The 23427-nt window shown below is 38.4% G+C and overlaps 1 protein-coding gene across 1 annotated transcript; it reads left to right on the plus strand.

Moving 5' to 3' along the window:
- The first annotated feature begins 20503 nt into the window (after window positions 1–20503).
- On the plus strand, window positions 20504–22810 carry lratd1 (LRAT domain containing 1). The gene is made up of 2 exons (XM_048207016.1): window positions 20504–20660; window positions 20912–22810. The coding sequence occupies exon 2, from the start codon at window positions 20949–20951 to the stop codon at window positions 21729–21731; it is 783 nt and encodes a 260-aa protein (XP_048062973.1). The 5' UTR covers window positions 20504–20660; window positions 20912–20948; the 3' UTR covers window positions 21732–22810.
- The last annotated feature ends 617 nt before the right edge of the window (window positions 22811–23427 follow it).

Below are 23427 nucleotides of genomic sequence, written 5' to 3' on the forward strand. Positions count from 1 at the left end.
CTTGCATTAAGTCTGTGCTCTCTGTGTGAATTAGTTTATTTGGAACATGATTGCGTCAAGAGTTATTCATTCAATTTAATTTGATTTAGAAATGCAGTCAAGGGATATTTTTCTTAACATGTTCAAAAATGTGTTTTCTAATTTCAGGAAACTTATAAGTTATGCCCTGCCATTAAGGACAATGAAAAAAGAGAGAGAGAGAGAGAGAGAACAAGAGAGAGAGAGAGAGAGAGAGAGAGAGAACAAGAGAGAGAGAGAGTACATTATCTACTAACCCCCTCTGAGAAATTCTCGGACATACCGCTGCTCTCTTATGAATCTCTTTCCTCTCCATCATTCTCCTTCTGTGAGCCTCTGTTTCTGCCTCTTCATCTGCAAGTAATGAGTGAACACTCTTCCACACTACACCTCACTCATAATTAGTGCTAATAGGCTCTCTCTGGTCAAATAAATAACCCTCTTTCTCTGATTAAGAGTGGTAAAGTGGGAAAAAGATCTGAAATTGCAATGCTTTGTGGTGATTTTAGGATTTTTTAAGGGACTTCAATTAAAGGGACAATTTGCATAGAGAGGTTAAAAAGAGGCTTATTAAAAAGAGAATCACTACAAATTAATTTTCACCCTAGAGTTTGATTGAATGCACAACCTTTGACGTCAATTACAAAATGCATGGGAAGTGTTTTCTCCTCACTTTAAAAGTTAATAAGCCTTTTTTATTTTGTATCCTATACAACAGTATGCATGGTAGTTGCATTTTACTGTTTACTATATACATATATAGTGGCCAAAATTATGTCTGGAAGGGGATATTTGTTTTTAATAACCCAAGAAGTTTGATTAAACCATATACATACATACATACACCTGGCACTCTAAAAAAAGATGGTTCTTTACACATAGTAACAGTTCTATTTAGAACCGTATGGCCCTGAAGAACACTTTATATGCTAAAATGGTTCTTTTGTATTAGAATTTAGGGTTCTTTTTTTCCCATCTTTTTGTTTTTAAAAACTGTAACTGTCAAAGCCACATCATTAATGGTTTTCTGGAGCTCAGCTATACAACTACACACAGACTGTCAACACACTCAAATTATTTCTTTCTTAAAAACGTCTATAAATTTTAACTTTCAAATTGTAACTGCCCTGCTAGACATTTTATGTTCCCAGAACATTCTCAGAACGTCCCCACTGGTGTTAAGGACGTTGCCTAGTAAATTTCCCAGTACGTTCAGAGACAGTCACGATGTGGAGTTCTTTTAAAGGTTAGGGGACGTTATTTGATGGACCTTCATAAAACAATCAGGACTTTCTCTGAACATTTTAGGGAACCATGTTTTATTTCTGATGTTCCCAGAACGTCCCTGCTGCCCTTGTCAAAAAATTGAATTGAAAATTAGAGCTAAATTGACTAACAAAAGTGGCTGTTCAAACAAAAACTAATTTTTCTTAGATGTCTTAAAAAAAATGCACTTTACAGGTAATTCCTGCATTATTATTATGAAGCCTTTTCTGTAAAATGCAAATCTTTTGGAGTAAGTCATTAGCTGACAACAGCACATGCATGAGATCACATAATTAAGGCATCAGCAGTTACACAATTACTGTCTTTAAATAAAGCAACATGCAGCATAACATCAGTGTTTCTGGCTCATCACTAACTGAAGCACAGGATCTACTCTTTAGCGCAATGGTAACCTCACAAAACTCACAACATAAACAGAATATTAAACACTAACAGATCTCTCTAGATCTCTGCATCTTCACTTATTACAAACCACTCTGAGTTTATTTCTTTTATTCAAAACTTCTTAATGAGGTGTTGATGTTTTATTGAAAATAATAAAGTTTGAAGTCATTGTTCTGGAGGTAAGCACTTGCTTTAGTTGGGCTCCTGGCCCTTGACATTTTAGCTTTACCTTTTCTACAATTGTTGTAACTCTATGTTTCTAAAGCACATTTGTTACAAAAAAAAAAATTGTGGGAAAAAATCTGATCAAATGAATTTGGTTGCTTGTTGTTGATAATTTCACAATTGTCTTATAGTGGCCTTATTCACTGATTTCTGAATATTGTGTTCTTTTCATGTTTTTGTAGCCTTATAATACTGCATAAAATTCTGTCCTTTGGATGTTTTGAAAGAATAAGACTGGTTAAGTGGGAAAATGAAAACCAGTAAGACTGGAAATTGCATGTGCTTTGTGGTGATTTTTAAGGGACTTCAATTAAGTGGCCAATTTGCAGAGAGAGATTAAAAAGAGAATCATTACAAATTAATTTTCACCATAGAGTTTGATTGAATGCACAACCTTTGACGTCAATTACAAAATGTGGGAACGTTCTGTTAATGTCCCAAATATCCTCTTTGTAATGTTCTTACATGACCATAAAATAACCAAAATGGAATGTTTCCTGAAATCATATAAGTAACATTATCAAAAGAGAACATTTTAGGAACGCCCCAAATTATGCAGATATTATTCAGACAGGATCATGTAGACACACACAGGCATCAAGATTCAGCGCATGAACCTCAACAATGGTGACAAAATTTTTAGATAAACAGATTAACTCTGAGCATCACAAAACAAGCTACTAAAGTCACAGAAAAGATTGTCACCATTGTTGAGGTTCGTACGCTGATTCATGATGTCTGTGTGAGTCTAAAAGACACAGCTCAAAACTCTGTTTTTAAAATAATAATAAAAAAAGAACTCATAAAAAATGTGAAAATAATGCAAAATCTAATGTTAAAATGTCAAGCATCAAGAGCCCATCTAAAGCAAACACTCACCTCCATAGTGGTGACTTCAAACTTTATTATTTTCTATAAAACATCAACATCTAATCCGTCACCTAGTAACGTTCCCAGAACGTTCAGAGACGGTCACGATGTGGAGTTCTTTTAAGGGTTGGGGGACGTTATTTGACGGACCTTCACAAAACAATCAGGACTTTCTCTGAACATGCTACCTTTGGCCTTCTAGACATAATTATCTTTACATAAACAAATGGAAGCAACACAATGTTACTCTAAACTCAAATGTGTATTTCAGATGCTGTCACATCCCCACAACCTCATTAGCTGCAGAGAGAAACTGACACTCAAAATAAACCAAAATGATGGACTTAAAGACATCATCGAGGATTGTGAAGCTATTTCACTGGAACTTGGCCTTCATTAGGGCTACATCCATTTTGTGTTTCTATTTTGTGTTTTACTTCCTTATGCATTTATTCATGTTCAGTGTCAATTGTCATTTGATAATGCATTCAGCTAATAACTGTTGTTAGAGCACTGTCATTTTTGATACAATTTCATAAAAGTACATGATTGACACAACATGCTGTTTTAAAAAAAATGTAAAACGCTGTTAGAGGCTACAAGACATAATAAGACCAGGCAATTAAATAAATAAATAACATAATATTAATCTTTAAAAAGGGTTCTATCTAGCACCAAAAAGCTATGCTACTTTTGTTACAAGCCGAAGAACCCTAATTTGTTACTGTTTAGAACCTTTTTTCTTATTTTATATATTATTTAATGTATTTTAAACAGCACAGCAACAAAAACAGAGATAGTGAAAGAGATCACTCCAAAAAAAAAGAGTTTTAGAGGTTGAGCTCCCTTTGAAAACAATGATTTGGGAAGTGAGAAAAGAAAAGAAGGTTGAGTTTCCAATCCGAATCACCAACGTACCACACTAGCACACGGTAACACTGCAAACTCTCACATGACAAATTTCCTGTCATCGCAGAACATTGGATTGAAATGGATTACTAGAACACTTGCAAATCCCTTTAGGCTTTGACAAGAACTCTCGCTCCAAGATCCATGAGAAGAGGCGACTGAGAGGTGGCGATGGTGGTGGTGGTGGGGGGGTTATGTTTGAAGTGTTTAAAGCCTGTTTTTCATCCCTGATCCTTCATTATACACCTCCCATATATATATTGCCTCTGACTGAATCTATTTACATTTCAAAATGGTAAGATAGACTATCAAATGCTGCTTCAACATTGGCGACATCACCTTCACGGCATCACAGGCAAGCTCCAAAAATCCTACGGCGCCAAGCAGAATGTGCTGTCAATTATTTGATAGAGGAAATAAATAAATAAATATCATGGCACAAAGCTGCGTGTTGCAGAGCGTGATTGAATAAGGCTGCTTTTGATACAAGCAAACGGATTCGTCTCGTTTGGTTCCTAAAACTTGCTAACTGAGGGAGAGTTCTGAGAGAGAAGCAGATGCACAGAGAAATATCTACATGCTCCAGATGCAACGTGCATGCAGACCTTTTGCAAGCCTTCAGACTGACGTTAAAAGCTTCAGAAACTGTTCCAAACTTTGCCTTCAGCTTCCACACGCAGACACACACTTCTGTGAGCCCTCTCTGTCTCATGCTTCTCTCACTCACTCTCGCTCGGAGACTAGAAAATAAATAAATTAAACCATTTCAGAGTCAGAGATAGTCGTTTCGCTTCAGTGGATCATCTGTAATTGTCACAAATGACAGAATCATTCAGACATTTTCTTTTTTGCATGCATGAACAACTCAAAAATGAAAAAGAGAAGGGGAAATGGATACTGGTAATTGGTTGTAATTGTCTTGTTTTTGAGATGGGGAACGGTGCTTTTGCAGGTCAGATGGATTTAAATGCAAATGTGCACTGTTTTTCGCTTCACTCTAACTTTAAACCTGCCTCGTGTAGCCACAGCCCATTGGTCTGGACTGGGAAGATTATTTCTCATTTCCTCTCTCTCTCTCACACTCAGAGAAATTGCCCTCTCTCTCAAGGAGAGAGAGAGAGAGAGAGAGAGAGAGAGAGAGAGAGAGAGAGAGAGAGAGACATAGGAAGACAACTTGTGCCCAAGGTATCTATAATTCTCATGTCATGGGGTATTTCACAGGCCATTTTTAATTTCAGCACCCTGCACACGAATACATGCATGAATGAATGAACGATCTTTCTCTCTTGCACACACATACATTTTCAATCCATTCTTGTTGTTTCACAGCCACAGTCAGGTTTAAGATAGACAAATAGGCCAAACAATATCCTTCAATATGTCAAACCCCTGAAGACTTCACAAGCAGCCACTTAATTTGTTATATTCTTGTTTTATTCATCTTTGTCATCTTTATCCTGAATTTTACTCCTCTTGGATCTTGCATTCTCAGTCTCAAATAGCATGTCAATACATCACCCAAAGTTAATGATCATATGATGCATATTGTGCACAAAACAAGCAAACACTATCTTAAAATCAGCAGTTCCCATCTGAGTGGCTGGCTGCAATTTTCATAAACCTATCCCTAAATGTCAGGTAAAAAAAAATGTTCTGATTAAGATGTTGGTCAGATAGACCTATATGTCATTCATACAGGACGTGTTTTGCTTTCAAAAGCAGCGAGATGCAGCACAGCAGAATGGAAAAGAGCGCAAAGTCTCGAAATGTGTTTTTAAAATTTGAACTTATTAACTCTACATGGCATTTTAATAATGTGCCGCACACACGAGACACATTGCAATGGTCAAAGAAGTCTACCACAAATGTACATAGAAAAACAATTACTGTAAAAGGCAGAGCAGTGGAATGTTAAAATGCCTTCATCTCAAACCCTAAAAAGCAGAGAGAGATATTATAACTCTATTATGATAGTCTGGAAATAACACAAATAGCCGAAAAATTATGCACAGCTGCTACTGTAAACACACTGGTGATGCTTGCCTTTTTATAGTTTTCCTTGTGGAACTTGAGGGATTTGCCAAATAATATTTGACATCAAACTGTCACTATCTCTTTCTACTCATCCATGTTTGATGTGTAAAATAAACAAAGAGTGGTGCTTCGATCCAATGAAATTTCTTTGTGTGCGGGGCTACTTGGCTTGGCTTGGTATACAGTTCTTAGTCAGAATAGGCCGCGAGACCATATTCAGAATAGATGTGAGGTTATAAGCAAATTTGAATATGCTTTGTGTTAACATATCCATCCAAAAAGTAGCTGCATATTGCTACACTGTTTACTCTAACCCTTATGAATATTTAGAACTTTCTTTTTCTTTTGAGTTCACAGCACTGACATATTTCAAGTAAACTGTTTCACTGTTTATGAACTCATTTCTTTTAATTTAGACTAACTTAAGTTTAACTGAAACTTTATTTCCCAGCATGCTTTGCCCATGGCACTTGAAAGGGCGAGTAAATGCTAAAATTAAGTGTTATATAATGTTTATGTGCAAGATTAATGGTAAAGAAGATTAAGTAGTGATTAATGTTTTGTGATGCTAATTTAGAAAAGTTTCTGTTAATGTGGGTTTTTGGAGAGTTACCATCATGGTGACAAGTGGTGCATGCTGCTTGGTTTGCATAAGCGCTATACCATGCTATTATTAACCTGTTAGTAATTCTTCTGAATTAGTTTAAGTAAATACTATAACTCATTTAATTTGCAAGAACTCAAAATAAAAGTTAATTAACTAAATAAATAGTATGTTGCTATCAAAATGTATGAGCTAATTGTTATCAAAATGAATGAGTTAGCTAACTCAGTTCTTCAATCTGGAGCAATTAACATGCATGAGTACTACAAACTCAAAACTTGATAGTTCTGCTTACTTAAAACTGAGAACATCATAACTCAAAATTTAAAAAAAATCGGTTTACAGTGTATTAAACAAACAATACAGACTTTATTAGTATAGCAACCCTACATTTAATCCTTATTTAGCTAAATCAAATTCAGAATACACAAAGTGAGTGTGGTCAAATGTGGAAACAATTCAAGAACCTGCTTTTTGCTATTAAGGCTGATTTATACTTCTGCGTCGGACCTACGCCGAAGCCTCTGCGCCGTAGGCTATGCGTCTGTTTCATAGACAGTAAAAGAAATGGACACAGCGACCCCATTGGAACTCAATTGAGACAAGTGAAGCCCATTTTTAGCGATTTTTAGCACTTCCGTTTCTGACGCGCAGACTCAAACTAAGCTTGATGACGTCAGCAACCTGTCTGACAGATGTAAATCTTCTAGTAGCTGTGCGTGCAAACTGCCATCGTTAATCTTGCAGAGACGGCGAGCTTGAGCGGGGAGTTCTTTGGCGTGAGTGAGCAGGAGTAAGTATTCTGATTAATTATTTTGTATAGTATTTTAAAATTTAACGCCAGTACGCCATATTAAGTTAATGCATACTATTGCCTGCGAGCTTCTCCTCCTGTCTGTACGGTAATTTCTCTACTGTGCGACAGAGAGTCGAGTGGTTATGACGCAATCGTTAGCCTATTTTTACAAAAACTGTATCTACGGGGCCATAATGTAACATAGAAGGTAATGGGGCCCTTTATACATTGTCGTGTATCTTTAGAAATAAATAATGGACAAATGGAGTCTTTAAACGCCTCAGATGTAAAGTTATTCACTGTCAAAGTGACGCCAAAATGAATGGGAGTCAATGGGGATGCTAACGCAAGTGAAGTTCTGCTACAAGATGGCGGCACCCGGCCGACTTCAACTTCCGGTCGACTTCCTTGGGCACTGGTCTGTTTTCATTTATACTTCTGCGTCGTTGTCCGCGTCGACGTGCATGCAGACCACTAGGAGGCAGTGTCCGCGGTCATGTTGAGTATCAAAACAAAAGCCGAAGAAGAAGTAGCTCGTCGTGTACGTTGTCAGAGAAGCTTACAAACAGAAACGGCAGAAAAGCGGCAAATAGGTAAAGACTTTGTTGCAGTTTGACTGTATGTGTCTTCTGAAACGGAGTGTTTTTTCATTCATAGTGAAGTTGAAAGTGCTCGCTCTTCTCCGAGTGCTCCGCGCTAGTTTTTTGACCCGAGGGAGGGGTTCTAGCAGACCAATCACAGCGCTTGCGGTGCACGTCAGCCACGCCGTAGCTACGGCGTACACTCGACGCAGAAGTATAAATCAGGCTTTATTCGGTTGAATGTAGCCTACTTTTCCGACTGTGAGCGTCCACTTCTGCCTAAAGGACCATTTTTCACCTTTTATAGCAAAGTGTCTCATTTCACATTTCATCCACCATATTTCTACTAATTAAAAGGAGCAAGAAATGAGAAGAGAGGAGATAAGTTCGAAACGAGATACACTAAGACAGCAAAAGCAAGGCAAGTTAGAAAATGTTTGACAGTGCTGCTTTGTGATTCAAAGCATGCTGTTTTCTCCAGATTATTGACTGCAAATGTCAGAGAGGAAAAACGGGTTTTGTAAGCAGTTAAGACCCAGTGTGCTTCCATGAAGTTGGGCATGTATGTTGTATGTTGCTGTAAGTATAGAAAGGTTTAGCGTGGGAAGTTGGTCCTAAGGCATCTTAAAGATATAAAATACATTACAGAACACACACTGTAGGTACACACACACAGTGGCAAGTCTTCAACAAACACTTTTAAACCGTAATGTCACATCAAGGTCGAGGCACTAAATGCGTCAACATGCCATTTCGGCCAACACTCACTCCCACAAACTGAATTAAGGCCATTCCACTAAATGTCACAATGTGGCATTAAATCCAAAAGCCCATGCTTCTAGTCACCTCTGTTGTGTTGGTCATGAATCTTGCCCTGGTCTAATTCAAAACCTCAAATAAAAGCTGAAGATTTCTCAGAATTTGACTTTCCCATAGACCTCTCGCTCTCCATGCGCTCTTGGTGGAGGACTTTTAGGGTGAGTGCTCACTTTTATAAGAGTGTTGCCAGGGGAAATCACTACGATTGTCATGCATTGAGAGCTCCTCTGGCATTTAAACGGAGCTCCTGAGACCGACGACAGTAACTTGGAATTTTCAATCAGTTTCTGAAATAAACTCTCCTCATCCTGGCAACGGAGTCAAGAACTCAGCCTTCACCCTGTGCCGACCTCACACTTACACACTCAGAATCTCACCCTCCTGTTCTCCAGAGGAAAGTGGTATGATGACAATGGCCTATATTTCAACTCTCTGCTCTGAAATCGGAGACTTGGAATAATAATAATGATTAATGTACTTGAGCTTTGAAGATATATAAATAAAGTTTATGGAAATTACACTATTAGGTATATTGGGAATGATTTTGAAGAACTTTTATTCAGGTAATACAGTGAGCACAAGGAAAACTATGTCCATTGATTTCATCATGTGAAATACCACCTATGATGGCTGTGCCAAATTCCCTTTTGATCATGATTTTGCATTATGATTCAGCATATGAATGTTTGACCTGGAGTCCATAAATTGATCATCCAACCAATTTTTGTTATGGGTTAATTTCTTTTTTATTTCACCCCTTGCTCTGGCTTAATAATATGCCAAATTTATGTTAAAATTGCACGGATATTGCATCAGTGTTGTCAATGTACACTGAACAGGGTCAGAAATTAACTAGAGGATGAGGACCTGCACAGACAGTAACAAATAAATGACGTAAGTGAGTTTGTTTTTATATAGAAAATGTGAAAGATGTTTAAATAATTGTTGACAGATTGACAGATTTTGAAAAAAAAATCTATCTAAACACAGGGGCTTATGCCATGTTATTTTAAATTGGAAAATGTATTAAAATAGTCAAATTAAAACAGCTACCCTTGAACTTCAGAGCACTGAACCACAATCCCAGAGAATAAAATGTCATCATACTGTAGGACTACAGTTGGTAAGGGTCTGCAAACTTTTACAAGAAACTGCAGGCTATTTCTTTGTTGGTGCATCTTAAACTTTAGAAAAAGCCTAGTATCTATTAGTAAGCAGCACAGGAAGCCTCATTCTATGAGGTCAGACTTTCACAGTGAGTCTATAGAGCCAACGATCATCACCATCATAATGTAATATCCACCCTAGTACATCAGCAGAGCAAGGGAGTCTCATTCTAGTAAATAAACAGCTTATTTTTCCCATCTTGGTGTCCTCAGATGATTCCTTTAAATAACAGGGTGGTTTCTCTATGACTCTAGCACCCTGCTGACACCATAAAACTCCACAGTGGTGCTATGACCCATGCATGACCCCTCTACATCACCTCAAGGCCTGACATTACCCTTTCAGAAAGTAGGGGGGACAGAATTCATAGATTGTGCATCAATACCCAGATATACAACTACTGTACACCAGATATGGAGAATGGCAAAGATTACATACACATTTGTTAAATTAATAGTTCACTTAAAAATGTCATTAAAATAATTGTCATTATTTGTTGTTGTATGACTTGTCCATTTTTGGTCGAACTATTCCTTTAAGGAATCATTTCAGATTTTACCTCAAAAAAGCACATGGACATGCATGGCCACCTCTCAGCCCACAGGAGAAGTTGCTGATTAGATCAGAGAGTTACTCACTCCAGAATGAGTCATTCAGACCACATGGCAAGAATGCCAACACGTCACATGCCTTTCACTCTCCACTGCCCCTAATCAAGAGCCCTGTTCAGCAGATGGGTGGAGGCAGGGGGCTTCCCACGAATAGAGAAGGCGAATCACTTAAATGAGATAAGCAACAGCATGGAGGCCCTCTGCATCACTCTCTAATGAGGGAGAATTGAGTCCTGCAGACTTTATGCGAAAACAGCTTGAGGAAGACTGAACAGAGGTTTTTCCAAGACCTTTCCAAGTGCATTGAGGGGAAAATAGTAAAGGTGAATTAACTTTAAAACCTAAAAGATAACAGCAATAGTTTATTCCAGAAAAACTGTGTAAAATTATAGTGTATACAAAATTGTGATTAATGTAACAAAAAAATAGTACATTACTCTAACAGAATGATAAGTAAATAATGATTATTTACAATATCCCAAGCAAACCCAGTCAAGCTGATCAAGTCTCCGACGCAGAACTTATTATACTACACTGCTCACTAAATAAATGTTGACATGAAATATTGTTTTGTATATTATCTTAAAACTTTTGCTGTGAAAAAATAGTCCAGTACATCATGCAAAACAACGGCGTGGCTGACTGCGGGACAATGCGATTGACCAATTAGATAAAGAGCCAAATTTAAGTGATAAACTTCTTAAGTGATTTAACTTCTGACAGCTTGGTAAGGAGCACTTTTAGGTGACAACAGATATTAAAAAGTTCTGAAAGCTGCAAAGAACAAAATTTTTGGAACAGAAATGTCAGCGTAATTGAAATCTGACAAGAAATGAGCTGCATCAAGACAACACTTTTCTCTGCTTCACTAATAGCATTATGTGTGCTTTACATAATTTGGTAACTATATTTTACAGTGCCGTAGTTCCACATTACTGCATGTACTTACTATAGTAATAACAATAAATTATGCATAACTACAAGTAACTAATCCTAAACCAAACCCTAACCCCAACTGTAACTCTAAGTACATGTAGTTAATTTATAGTATTCAGTGCTTATTTGAGTAATTACAATGTAACTACGGCACTGTAAAATATAGTGTAACTCATAATTTTTACTCGCTTTAAAGGGATAGTTCACCCAAAAAGGAAAATTTGATGTTTATCTGCTTACCCCCAGGGCATCCAAGATGTAGGTGACTTTGTTTCTTCAGTAGAACACAAATGATGATTTTAACTCCAACTGTAGCCGTCTGTCAGCCGTATAATGCGTGTCAGTGGTAACACAATTTATAAGAGTCGAAAAACATGCATAGACAAATCCAAATTAAACCCTGCGGCTCATGACGGCACACTGATGTCCTAAGACACGAAAAGATCGGTTTGTGCGAGAAACCGAACAATATTTATATAATTTTTTACCTCTAATACACAACTATGTCCAACTGCGTTCAGCACTCGGTTAGTGAGGTCTGATCACGCTCTGACAACGGCAGTGATGTCTCGCACTCATTGAAGTATAAGCGCGAGACATCACTTCCGCTTGGATGCCCTGGGGGTAAGCAGATAAACATCAAATATTCATTTTTGGGTGAACTATCCCTTTAAAGTTGTACAAGTTACTTAACCGTGTATTTGAAAATGGATTAAAAAATTCACAAATAATATACTTGGATTTTAGTGGGGTTTACAACTGTATAAATGGAAGTATTTTTTATAAAATAAGCTAAAATTGTTGGTTTATTTTATTTGATGATTGCATTTGCTCTTGTTTTTTTTGTTTTTTTTAATCATGCCTTCAACCAGCTGTATTGGCAGAACTGTAATGAGGATTTTTTTTTTATACAATGTATTCAGTATCACGGTGCCAACTCCAAAATGAACTAGACATGAGTGTCTGATAGCTTTAGGTCCTAATTTATCTTAGCTGCAGAGACATAGGCCTGTTTACAGAAAATGCAGACACCATTGCAGATTGCAAAGAAATGCCAACATATAAAGAATAAATCAACTAAGAAATGATTCCTTAAAACACATTTATTGCATTTAGACTTTTATTTAGCAGTCAAAACATATGAGGGTTTCTGCTCATTTATATGTATGACTGGTACACTTCTATTCACGGTTAGCTATTTTGAATATAGCATTCTTAATCTTCAAATCCACACACGTCTTTACCGTAAATCTGAATGAGTTGATTCGGTTTACATGTAGATTATTTTTGTCATGCGCTTCCCTGACCACTTCAAGCATGGAGTTTCTAAGAGCAAGCCTGGGGCAAAAAAAGCACTAGGAGATTTTTGGAGGGTCAAAAATTTTTCCTCATATTTTAAGACTTCAGCAATCAGAGCTAAGAGAGAGAACAGCCTACTAAGATATAATCACAACCTCTAAGTTTGAAGTATATGGTAAGAAGACTATTGTTGTAGTCTTCACAGTCACAGTGCAATGCATCTGCATTTATGACAAATGTGCCACAAGTATTTTCCAAAGCAGGTTTAATTAACCACCTGTGCAGGATATTTAAAAAAAAAAGAAAAAAAAGAAGAAAGAATACATCATAAAGAACTCTTAGTTATCTTGCAGAGTTATTAATCATCGACTTTAAACATATGGTACCTTTCATTGCATTCCGTTGTAATTATGGCGCAGATTATTTTTCATTAGGCATCACTCCCATCACAGATGGAACAAGCACATATTTTGAGCATTATGAAGCAAACAGTACTTTATATCACCGCAAATAACCCGGGAAACGGATTTGCCATCTTTGCAAATGGAATTACAAAGATCTAAAGCTAAAAATTGATCATAAAACAACTTATGGAAGTTTAGTTTTAACCATATTTAAGCCTGGAGGTTTTTACAATATTTAAATCCATTTTTTTTATGTTGTTCAACCCAGGTTGTCTCAGGCGTATACTGCAAGAAACCATGGATGAGCCATAGCTTTTTTTCTGTGGTTTTATGGCTATAGCAAATGCTGGCTGCTTTGAATTCAGAGTCACAGCGTGATACCTACTTTCCTGTTTGAGGTTTGAGCCAATGTTCCTAGAGCACAGTCCTCTGCCTGCATGACTGACCTCTCCATGACCCCTGTTCCTTTCTATGCATGTTTTCTACCCCTTTAAGTTAACCAGATTGGTTCTGAAGCTGGTGACCCCTAAGCAGGGGTATTTGTTTAGATAGATAGATAGATAGATAGATAGATAGATAGATAGATAGATAGATAGATAGATAGATAGATAGATAGATAGATAGATAGATAGATAGATAGATAGATAGATAGATAGATAGATAGATAGATAGATAGATAGATAGATAGATAGACATTTCAGGTAAGTAATCAGTGAGGTATAACACAAAGCTACTGATGTAACAGACCTTGAGAGATACTCAGGGACAACCTGTAAATAGAGCAATAACAATGCCTTATTTATGTTGAGAATCACAGAGGATGATTCACATCTCAAGGATCAATTTTATTGGCATAGTCAAAACATTTTCAAAATATCACATCTCAATGACATTTTTCTTCCATGTCTTGGTGGATTAGACATGTTGTTAACAGATCTCCTAGGCCCTCATCAAAGAAATGGCCTACACATAATGAGATCCCTTAGGTACTGCATACATATTTGAAAGGGTCTAGAGGGTGTTGGAAGCACCAGAAGATACAACAATGATACATGTCTTGCTGTAGGTCTCTATGACCTAATTTATACAGTACATAGACACAGTACTTCCAATTAAACATAATCATCCCAACAGTCAAATTGTTCTGGGCACCATTTTTTTTGCTGTCAAACAGCAAATCCTACAAACAAACCTCAAAGGTGCTGATGTTAGACAGAATGCATAACTCAGGCAGCCTTTTGTTTAACCAGACACAAGTTAAGCATTAATTTTGTAGAACACAAGAACGTGTTACAAACAAACCCAGAATAACAAAGAACCACATTCAACAGCATTTAATCGTTAACTTTGCTAGTCTCTAAGCATGTCACAAGCCTGACACTTTAACACACACTAACTGCTTCCCCTCCAGAGAGAACAGCACAGACGCTCTCTGATCTGAGAACAGGGGATCAACGCGTCTGTCAGGGGTTGTGGAAGAATAAACAACGTGAACAAACTGGTTTTGAACGATGAAGGGGGGCAAGGGCTGTTAAGCTGTCAGAGGAAATGGAATGTGCCGATCTTCCCGCATTTCCTTCTGCTGACAACAAAATATCACCCTAGTCTGGGAAAAGTCATGGTGTTCATTTTAAACACACAGATAAAAGTGTGGGTGAACATGGACCCTTTTTGCCTTTTCTGAGATAAGGAACTTTTGAATCATGAGGTGAAATTTGAATTGGCCACTCCCCACAAAGTTGAATTAGAATCTGAATTGGAATGACAGGATGAGGAATTTATTGAATAATAATTCTGGGAATTTAGTTGTTTTTCCACCTTAGTCCAGAAAAGTTAATGAATTAAAATTTATGAAATGTATAAACTAACATCCTGTTTGCACCCTCAATTCAAATTTCATTGCAATTCAAGAATTTCATTGAAATTTTAAAGGAACTCTCAATTCAGTTATAACTTTCATATAACATATAAATCATATTTATAACTTTATTTTCCATGTATGTTTGATTATTTTCATGTTTTTGATTAAATTCCTGTCATCCGTGAATTTGAAGCACACGCCAATTGCAATGCGCTTACAGAAATGTCGAGGGCGAATTCATACATTGTAAAAGACTATTTTATCTCTTTATCAGGTATGTTTTTTTGTCATTCATGTTGTTAAATCTTTATTTTATTGATTTATTCCTGTTCTTCTCTGCCTTTTCTGCATTATCTTTGCATGGGAGAGAAATGTTGAGGGCGAATGCATAGATTGCAAAAAAAAAAAAGACTATTTTCAGATAGCGTCTGTCTATTTAATCCATCAAAAACACAATGCAGACAACACCGGTTAAAGTTGGTGCCGTGACCCGGACATCACCAGATGCAACACTGCGAGATTTATGGAAGAAGAGGCTGTTTCATGATCCACCTCGAACAGAACTTGCATGTCAGCATGTTAAAAAATCCAGACAGGTGTCAGAAAAACTCAGTATAGTGATTGAAGGTAAACAAGTACATTGACCAACAACTGACAATATAATTATTGCTGAAAAGCCAAACAGAAAACACCAATTACCAGTTCCTGTCAGCGCTTAGTCAAGTTGTTCACTCTTCAACATCCAAAAAGCTGCAGCTCAGCTGGATTCGCTTAAAACGCCATCTTGCTGTTTTTCCTCAGACCCTTTCCATTTGGCAGATGACATGAAAATGTATTTAATCATCTGACCGGCCTAAACCCAAAGCTTATAATTTAACAGCCTCTGTTAGTCTGCCATACTTTCTCAGAAGAAAACGTCCATCTGCTAAACCTCCTCGCACCACCTCAGCCTCTGCATTAACCCTTCTATCTGACAGCTAGTTATTAGCTCATTCTCTCCGTATGACCAGTCATTTTGAACTCGTTTTTCATTAGTTCTTCACCAGGCTTTCTAATGGCTCTGGTGGTAGATAAGAACACAGCACTGGGTTAGAAGCGTAGGAGGACAGGATATGACAGTGCAGGGCCAGGCCCTATAAAGTTTCGGTGATGTTAAGAAAAATCTCATATGAAATGCCACGAAAGGCAGCTGGCCCATAACAGGAAACCGGTTCTGATAATAGTTATTTGTGCAGTGATAGGGTGTGGGGCTGAGAGTGCACTCCTCTCAGATAAAGGCTCAGGGAGCACGGCCTACTAATAGTATCCAAGTTTGGAAAAAAAAGAGGGGGTGAGTTAGGATGGCAGCGCTGAAAGCAGAGAAGAGGAGAATGAACTGTCAGTGAGCTGCTCCATCAATAGCACAGTGTTATGGGAGTTCTACAAAAGGGCCATAAGGGAAATGTGTGAAAGAATTGTCAATACCCTCTCTCCACCCGATGAGGGAACACAATCTATAATGCCATCTTAGAAGCACAACTCTTTCTTGTGGGTCTAAAAAAAGTATCTGTGGTGTCCTGTGAGAGTGAGGATTAAATTGTCATTTTGGCATGAAGCTGAACTCGCTCTACGGTCTAAAGCAGGGTCAAGGCCCTTAAAGCAGGAACGCTCACCCACTGCACTCAGAACCTGTGACTCACTCTGACTGAAAGAGACTGGCTGGGAGCGTTACTGTCGTGTGTGTGTGTGACAGAGAATTTAAGAGCAGGGGGTATTTTTAGGTCAAGCCAGATCAGATACATCTCATCTTTTCCAGAAAGTAATACCATTCCTTGTAGAATCCTAATTAATATTTCCTCTTGAGAGCTTTTGTGAAACCACTTGAAGTAGGCCTATAAAAAAATACCTGTGATAGTCACTGAGCTGAGGACATGATGATGAAAGCATGCTTTTTTGAACATGCAAGAGAATATAAGGGCTTTTGGCAGGATGGGAAGTATTGTTTGGAATTCCCTATACTCTGCAGCCATATTGAAGCTAATTTTCTCTCTTTGATTTGCTATAGTGGGATCCAAAAGTCTAGGATCATTGGCAAAACATTCCTTTTCCTAAACATTGTAAAATAAATGTTTTTCAAAGAGTTTTACAAGAAATAACTATTTGTCTTTCTACATCAAAATTTCAAGTAATTCAATGTTTCATCAGTCGTTTCTTTATTCAAATTATTTGTGTCGTTAGTAATGACAGAATTTTCATTTTTGGGTGAACTAACCCTTTAAAAGCAAACATGTTGAAGATTAGCTGATTGGCTGTTGATTCATTAATTGATAAGCTATTTCCTCACACAAAAAAAATGGCCTTTGGTCTCCTTTCCTGCATACCACAGAGTTAACAGGCATTTTTTTTCCCAGCTAAGTTTGCAGGCTTGCCTTCAAGTGGCTTTGCACTATTATGTCCTGTTTGATGTTGTAATGACAGCACTCGAACTCTGCGAGATCAATGAAATGGAGGAATTACATCTGGCCATCTGTATAGAGTCATATGATCATCAATGTCGCAAATTTGCTTATTTGACTAGTGACCTAGAAATAGGCCACTAAATAATATGTAGATTTTCTGTTTAACTTTTCTTTGTTTACACTTTCTGCTTTTTTCTTTCAAAGTTTAAATAAAAACAAAATCCCAGATTTTTAACATAGTCTCAAGCTTCTGGAACCCCCTATATTACCATGTTTGCACTTTTCTATGGAATAATAACAACAAAAGAAGTTTTTTTTTTTTTGTAAAAACTCTATACCTGCTAGAGCAGAAGATAGATTTGAGCGTGTTTATCTGTATTCATGCAAAAGGGGCTCACATACACCAACTGCTAAACTCATAACATTATAGAGGGAATGATTAGTTATCTTGGCAGCATTTTATATGAAGCCCATAAAATACTGCTTTCTCAAAGCCTAAGCCTTCAGCTGGATATATTGAATGCAAGACTGCCACATGGTCATTGTTACCAAAAGCCATTTTTCTCCTGGTTTCTATTCCTCCGCTCCTCTCATCCTTCTTTCCTCCTCTCCTTTCTTTGTGCTTGACTTGTTTTCCCTGGTGTTTTTATATGATTACAGTGTGCTTGTTTACTGCAAATATGGCCCATCTCTATATTTCGAAAAAAGTCCTGTGGATATTGTGTGTTGTCCCTTTATTTCCCTCACATTCTTCTCTTACATTTCTTTTCTGTCACTCTCTCGCACATGCACCACAAGTATTCACACACTTGACACCTAGGTAAGTCTCCTGACGACCGCCGTGTACCTAAGTGTGCATGTATATGCATATGTGTGTGTGCCAAAACATCACGATTCTTTCAGGGTCCTCTGCATCTGCCTTTCAAATAGATTATCTTTCTCTCTCTCACTGCCATACACAGTGGTATAGAGCATCTATACATATTAAACACGCATACAGACTACATAACCACAGATGGGTGTATTACTGAGACACAAGGGCTATCCATTTCATAGGTGGATAATTGGATCTGTCTTTGCAGAATAATTATAATCTAAATCATTTCAACTTCAAGAGTACCTTGTTTGTGTGGAAATATGTGTGTTGCATATGGCATATTATGGTAGTCAGGATGGCTTGTGTGTCAATGCTGTGTATGTGCGTGTGCATGAGGGCTGAAATTTCATTTCAGCAAACCCTTGATTATGAATGGCTGGAAGATGCTGCAAGGAATTACTCAGTCACTTGACTGTCCGAGTCTCATGACAGCTAGTGTGTGTGTTATATATGTCCCTGTGTGTGAGGGAGTGAAATGGAGGATTTAGAGGTCCACACCAGATCTCACAGGAAAACAGTATATATACTATCGTATAGATTCAAGTCATCAATACAAGCTCAGTCGAGAGCATTTGTTGCATAATGCTGATTACCATAAAAATAATTTTCAACTCGTCCCTCCTTTAGTTTGAAAATAGTTACAGTGTTACAGTGAGGCAATAGAAGTGAATGGGGTCAATTTGTGTATTGCTAACACTTTACATTAAAGGTGCAATATGTAAGAATTTTGCAGTAAAATATCCAAAAAACACCAGGCCAGTGTTATATATATTGTTCACTTGAGTACTTACAATATCCCAAATGATTCCAACTATTTGTAAATCATGAGAAAATTGCAATTTTAACCAAGGCTCCGGGAAGTGTGAGGAGTCGCCTTTCAATTGTGCCATACCCGCATTACCCTCGGTTTCCGGTTTTATTTTGTAGAAACCATAGATACACCAAAGACGCTTTAATATATTACATGTTTTAATAGACAAGGGAAAAACTGTTTTGATACATTTATAGACAGAAAACTAATTATTGTTATATAGCTCAATACGTTTAGTCTTATTGTTTAAATCTTATTTTCTTGATTTTTTGTGAGTACCGTGCTTTACAATGCCTCCGAGAAAAACACTATTTTGTCAAATAGCTAACATAGCATAATCAGATGCAGCTTTATTTTTAGTAACAGTAATACAGCACTTTCTCCATCATACAATACGTTTTAAAATTAATTGCATGCCATTTATCATCACAAGCCATCCAGCATTTATTAATATGATATTCTAATATTGATCTAGTTTACAGCAGTGTGTCTCAAACAAGTGTCTCACAGCAGCCGCCGAGCGAATGCACAGAGTAACGTTATAACATCATTTTCAACACACTCAAATGTATCTAATATGATAAACAGAGGTGTGTTACCTCATACTCATGACCGGAAAAGCGGAAGCGGCGCCAGCGACTGTGGCATAATAAAAGTTCCGCGGCTCGTGAGGCGTGTGTTGCGCAATCGCCTCGTTCAGCTCCCACAACACTCGGTCCTGCTCTGCTTCATACTACAGTAACATTAATAATCGCATCCATGAACATGATTTCTGCCTGAGTCCTATCCTGATTATTTTCCACTGGCTGTGAGGTGAAGACCACATGTCCCAAGATTCCGTGCTCAAACTTGGCGTCATCAAACTATGCCTTTGTTTTGAATAGGCCTCTAGCGACCTCTAGCGGACAGAACATTTTACATATTGCACCTTTAAGGTTCCATTTGTTAACATTGGTTTTAGTTAATGAACTAACAATGAAAAATACTTAGTCAATTAGTTAACTTATTAACTTAATGCATCAACTAACATTAAGTAACGAGACATTATTGTAAAGTGTTACCCATGAATGCATAAAAAAACGTTACTAACCTTTTCTGTGTAATGTTAAAGTTTTAACAAAAGATTTAATGTGCTTTTATAAAATTATAAGCTTCATATTTCTCAAAACAAACCATTGTAAGTGCCTTATTTGTGCTTTTTTTCAAATGAGGGACCACTCAAAATTATTCTTGTGGTCATCAACTTCATGCCAACATTATGTACTGAACTCCAAATATTGCTTTAATAAAGTGTTCTCCCAGCAAACACAAGCTGTAACATGTTTTGACAGAGCTAATCAACCATTCAGAAACCAAATGTCCTTATGAATCTCTAATCTTTCCTAGCTCTATTTACTATTGTTATATTTGACAAATTTGCCAAACCCTTCTGGTCTTGAAGGCTGTGAACAACACAAACATCTGTAATATAAGCCTTTGAGCAAAGGTTTAAGTTTTTCATGAGGGCTCTGAACCAATCGCAATCGGGAGGGCAGGTTTTGCTGGTCGGGGCGGAGTTTTCTAGACTATTTAAAGTGCGGCGGTGCAAAGTGTTAGAGAAGCCAGTGTACCTTGGAGGACACGTAAGGGGGAGGTAACGCGTTGGTTTTGGAGACCTTGCGCGATACACACAGCACAAGCACCGATGGAGAGAAAGGACCATTAGCCATAGTCCTGGGGAAATACGCAGGTACGCGTCCGTTCGAGGTGTTGTGTTGTGAACTTATTAACGTGAGCAGTTCAACATTGACTCGCCCTTTTCCTTTTTTTGTGCCGCGCTCTGCGCGACTGGCTTGTTTACGCACCCAGGTGCGCGTGGTTTATTGTGTTATGAGGTGACTACTATGGCTCTGTACCTAGACAGTGTTTTATGGGCGCGTCAGAATAATTCTAGTACGCCTCTATCCAGTATAACACTCACATAACCCTTTTGTATTTCAGAAGCAGTATTCCATGTCTCTCCTCTGCCCTGTTATTGATGGGAAACCAACTAGACCGGATCACCCACCTGAACTACAGCGAGCTACCCACCGGGGATCCATCGGGCATCGAGAAGGACGAGTTGCGTGTTGGTGTGGCGTATTTCTTTTCCGATGAGGAGGAAGAGCTGGACGATCGATCGCAGTCGGACAGCTTTAAAGACAACAACAGCCCGAGCAAAGACGGTCCGATTGCGCTTAACGACATCGAGTACTCGGCGTTCTGCTGCCAGGAATGTATATACTCCAAACTCCGAGAGAACGAGGACCTGAATGTTTATTCTGTGAAAACTTTATTGACCATGTGCAAACCCGGGGATCTACTGGAGTTAGTGGCAAACGCACAACCCCCGCACTGGGCGATCTTTGAAGGGGAGGACCAGGTTATTCACCTCTACAAGGGGGAGATCCGCAAGGACAGCTTGTTTGAGATCAGCTGCGGTCGACAGGGCAGGATAGTGAACAATCGGTACCGCTACCGGCCGCTGCCTGCTGATTTGGTGATGCAGAACGCGAGCGGGCACGTGGGGCTCAGCAGCGGCGAGACTTGCTGGACGAACTCGGAAAGTTTCGCAGCGTGGTGCCGTTTCGGCAAGCGGGAGTTTAAAGCGGGCGGGGAGGCGCACTCGGTCGAGCAGCGCTACTTTCTGAAGGTGCACCTGTCCGAGAGCACCGCGCACACGCTCATGTTCCGCAGCCTGGAGGAGATGATACGCGAGAGACGGCGAGTGGACGCCAGCGGCATTCTGAAGGAGCTGTCGCTGGTGACAGGGAAGGAATGAGCGCTTGGGACTCTCTGCATGCCTTGAGCAAGGGCTGCTTACCTTTATTTCAGGACTTTGGGAGGGTTGTGCGTATTTGTGTGAACATGTTTTGGCAAAGACAACGCCCCTTTTGGTTGTGCTGTGAGAACCGATGGCCCCACTAAAGTCACCCTGTACCTTTAAAAAGGAAAAAGATAAAACATAAGGTGAGCCCTCATAACAGTTCGCCCATGAACCGATGCAGCCCCCTCAAATTCTCACCCTAGCTCTGCTGCGGCAGATGGTGACCACGATGCGTTCATATGTCTGTGGCAAGCCGTTTTGACATTCATTCCTTAAGACTGACTAGTAGCCTACTTGTGTTTTTTTTTGTTACTAATACTCATTATTCACTAAAAACTATTCAAATAGTTTCAAGTGTCTTTTTCCCGTTGTCCTGGCAGCATTTGAATACTACTAGTAGCGTGTATTCCAGTTGTTACATTTTTAATCGTACTAGTAAGACTTCAGTTTGAACTAATTAGCCTTTCTGACTAGTCATTACATATGACAAGAGGAAAGCAAGCGTTACTAGTGAGATGAACAATGTTACTTGTAACAGCTGAGATCAATAGCTACTAGCTACTATTTTGCCGGTGGATCTGTGGTTCAGATACAAACTATTCACTTCCAATATAGGCATTAGTAACCATTCATTAGGTACTAGTTACTATTTTAGGAATAATTAGGCTACTACGGAAATTGAAAAAGAGAGGCTACTAGCCACTATTTGACTACTTTCTACTAATTAAAAAGATGTACTGGTAACTTTAACAGTTTAAAGGAATACATGTGAAACAGCTTGCCATATGTCTATTATTTGACTGAACTCTTGAGCTTTAACATTAAACGTGAAGCTCTGTTATTGCGCATCTGTCCAGCTGCATTAGTTCCTCTAAACCCCTACAGGCGACAACACACGAGCCTTTGTTTTCATTCTCTTACCAACAAATGCAGCGAACATTCTTCTGTTTTTGGAGTCCATATTTTTGTATTTCAGTTAGTACGTTAAAAGAAAACTGTTTTTATTTAAATAAACGTAGATTGCCCTATGAAAATTTGCGTTTGTCTCTAGCTCTTTTTCATACTGTTTTGCCTGCATACAAATGCAATAAGCGAGCACGTGCTGGGCTGAGGCAGCCTCACGCGAGTGCCTTACAGATGCATTATAATTCACAAATGAACCTTCTGTATTGTACACAGTATCGACCATTCCTTCATTTGGTTTTGGAGGATTTATTTCCCTTTTTCTTGCAGTCGTTTATCATTGCTGCATTAGTATGCCTTATGAGCAGCTGTTGATGATGCACGGAGACGCTGTCCTTTTGTTCCTGGCTTGTTATTGTTGATGATCATTAGCGGGTTTCTAACCTTGACTCTGAGACATTAAGTGAGAAAAGTCCCTGCAGCCACTGAAGAATTTCATTGTTACTTGTCTGTTACTTTAATTATACATATCAAGTTTATGGTTGCATTGCTTGTGGTCCAGAAACCATACATCCAAATTAACTGCAGTCTCCATTTTTGGCTGCAAGGTTTGCAGTAAGTAATGGGAGAGCTGTGTATAAGTGTGTCTGCACATAGACACTCTCAAGCACCAGTAAATATGGTCATGCTCTGTTTGTTTTCCTATTAGAGGCTGTAGGCTGCAGCTGGGATCATTTATGCTTTATGT

Source organism: Megalobrama amblycephala, linkage group LG11 (assembly GCF_018812025.1).
Source record: "Megalobrama amblycephala isolate DHTTF-2021 linkage group LG11, ASM1881202v1, whole genome shotgun sequence".
Taxonomy (NCBI): domain Eukaryota; kingdom Metazoa; phylum Chordata; class Actinopteri; order Cypriniformes; family Xenocyprididae; genus Megalobrama; species Megalobrama amblycephala.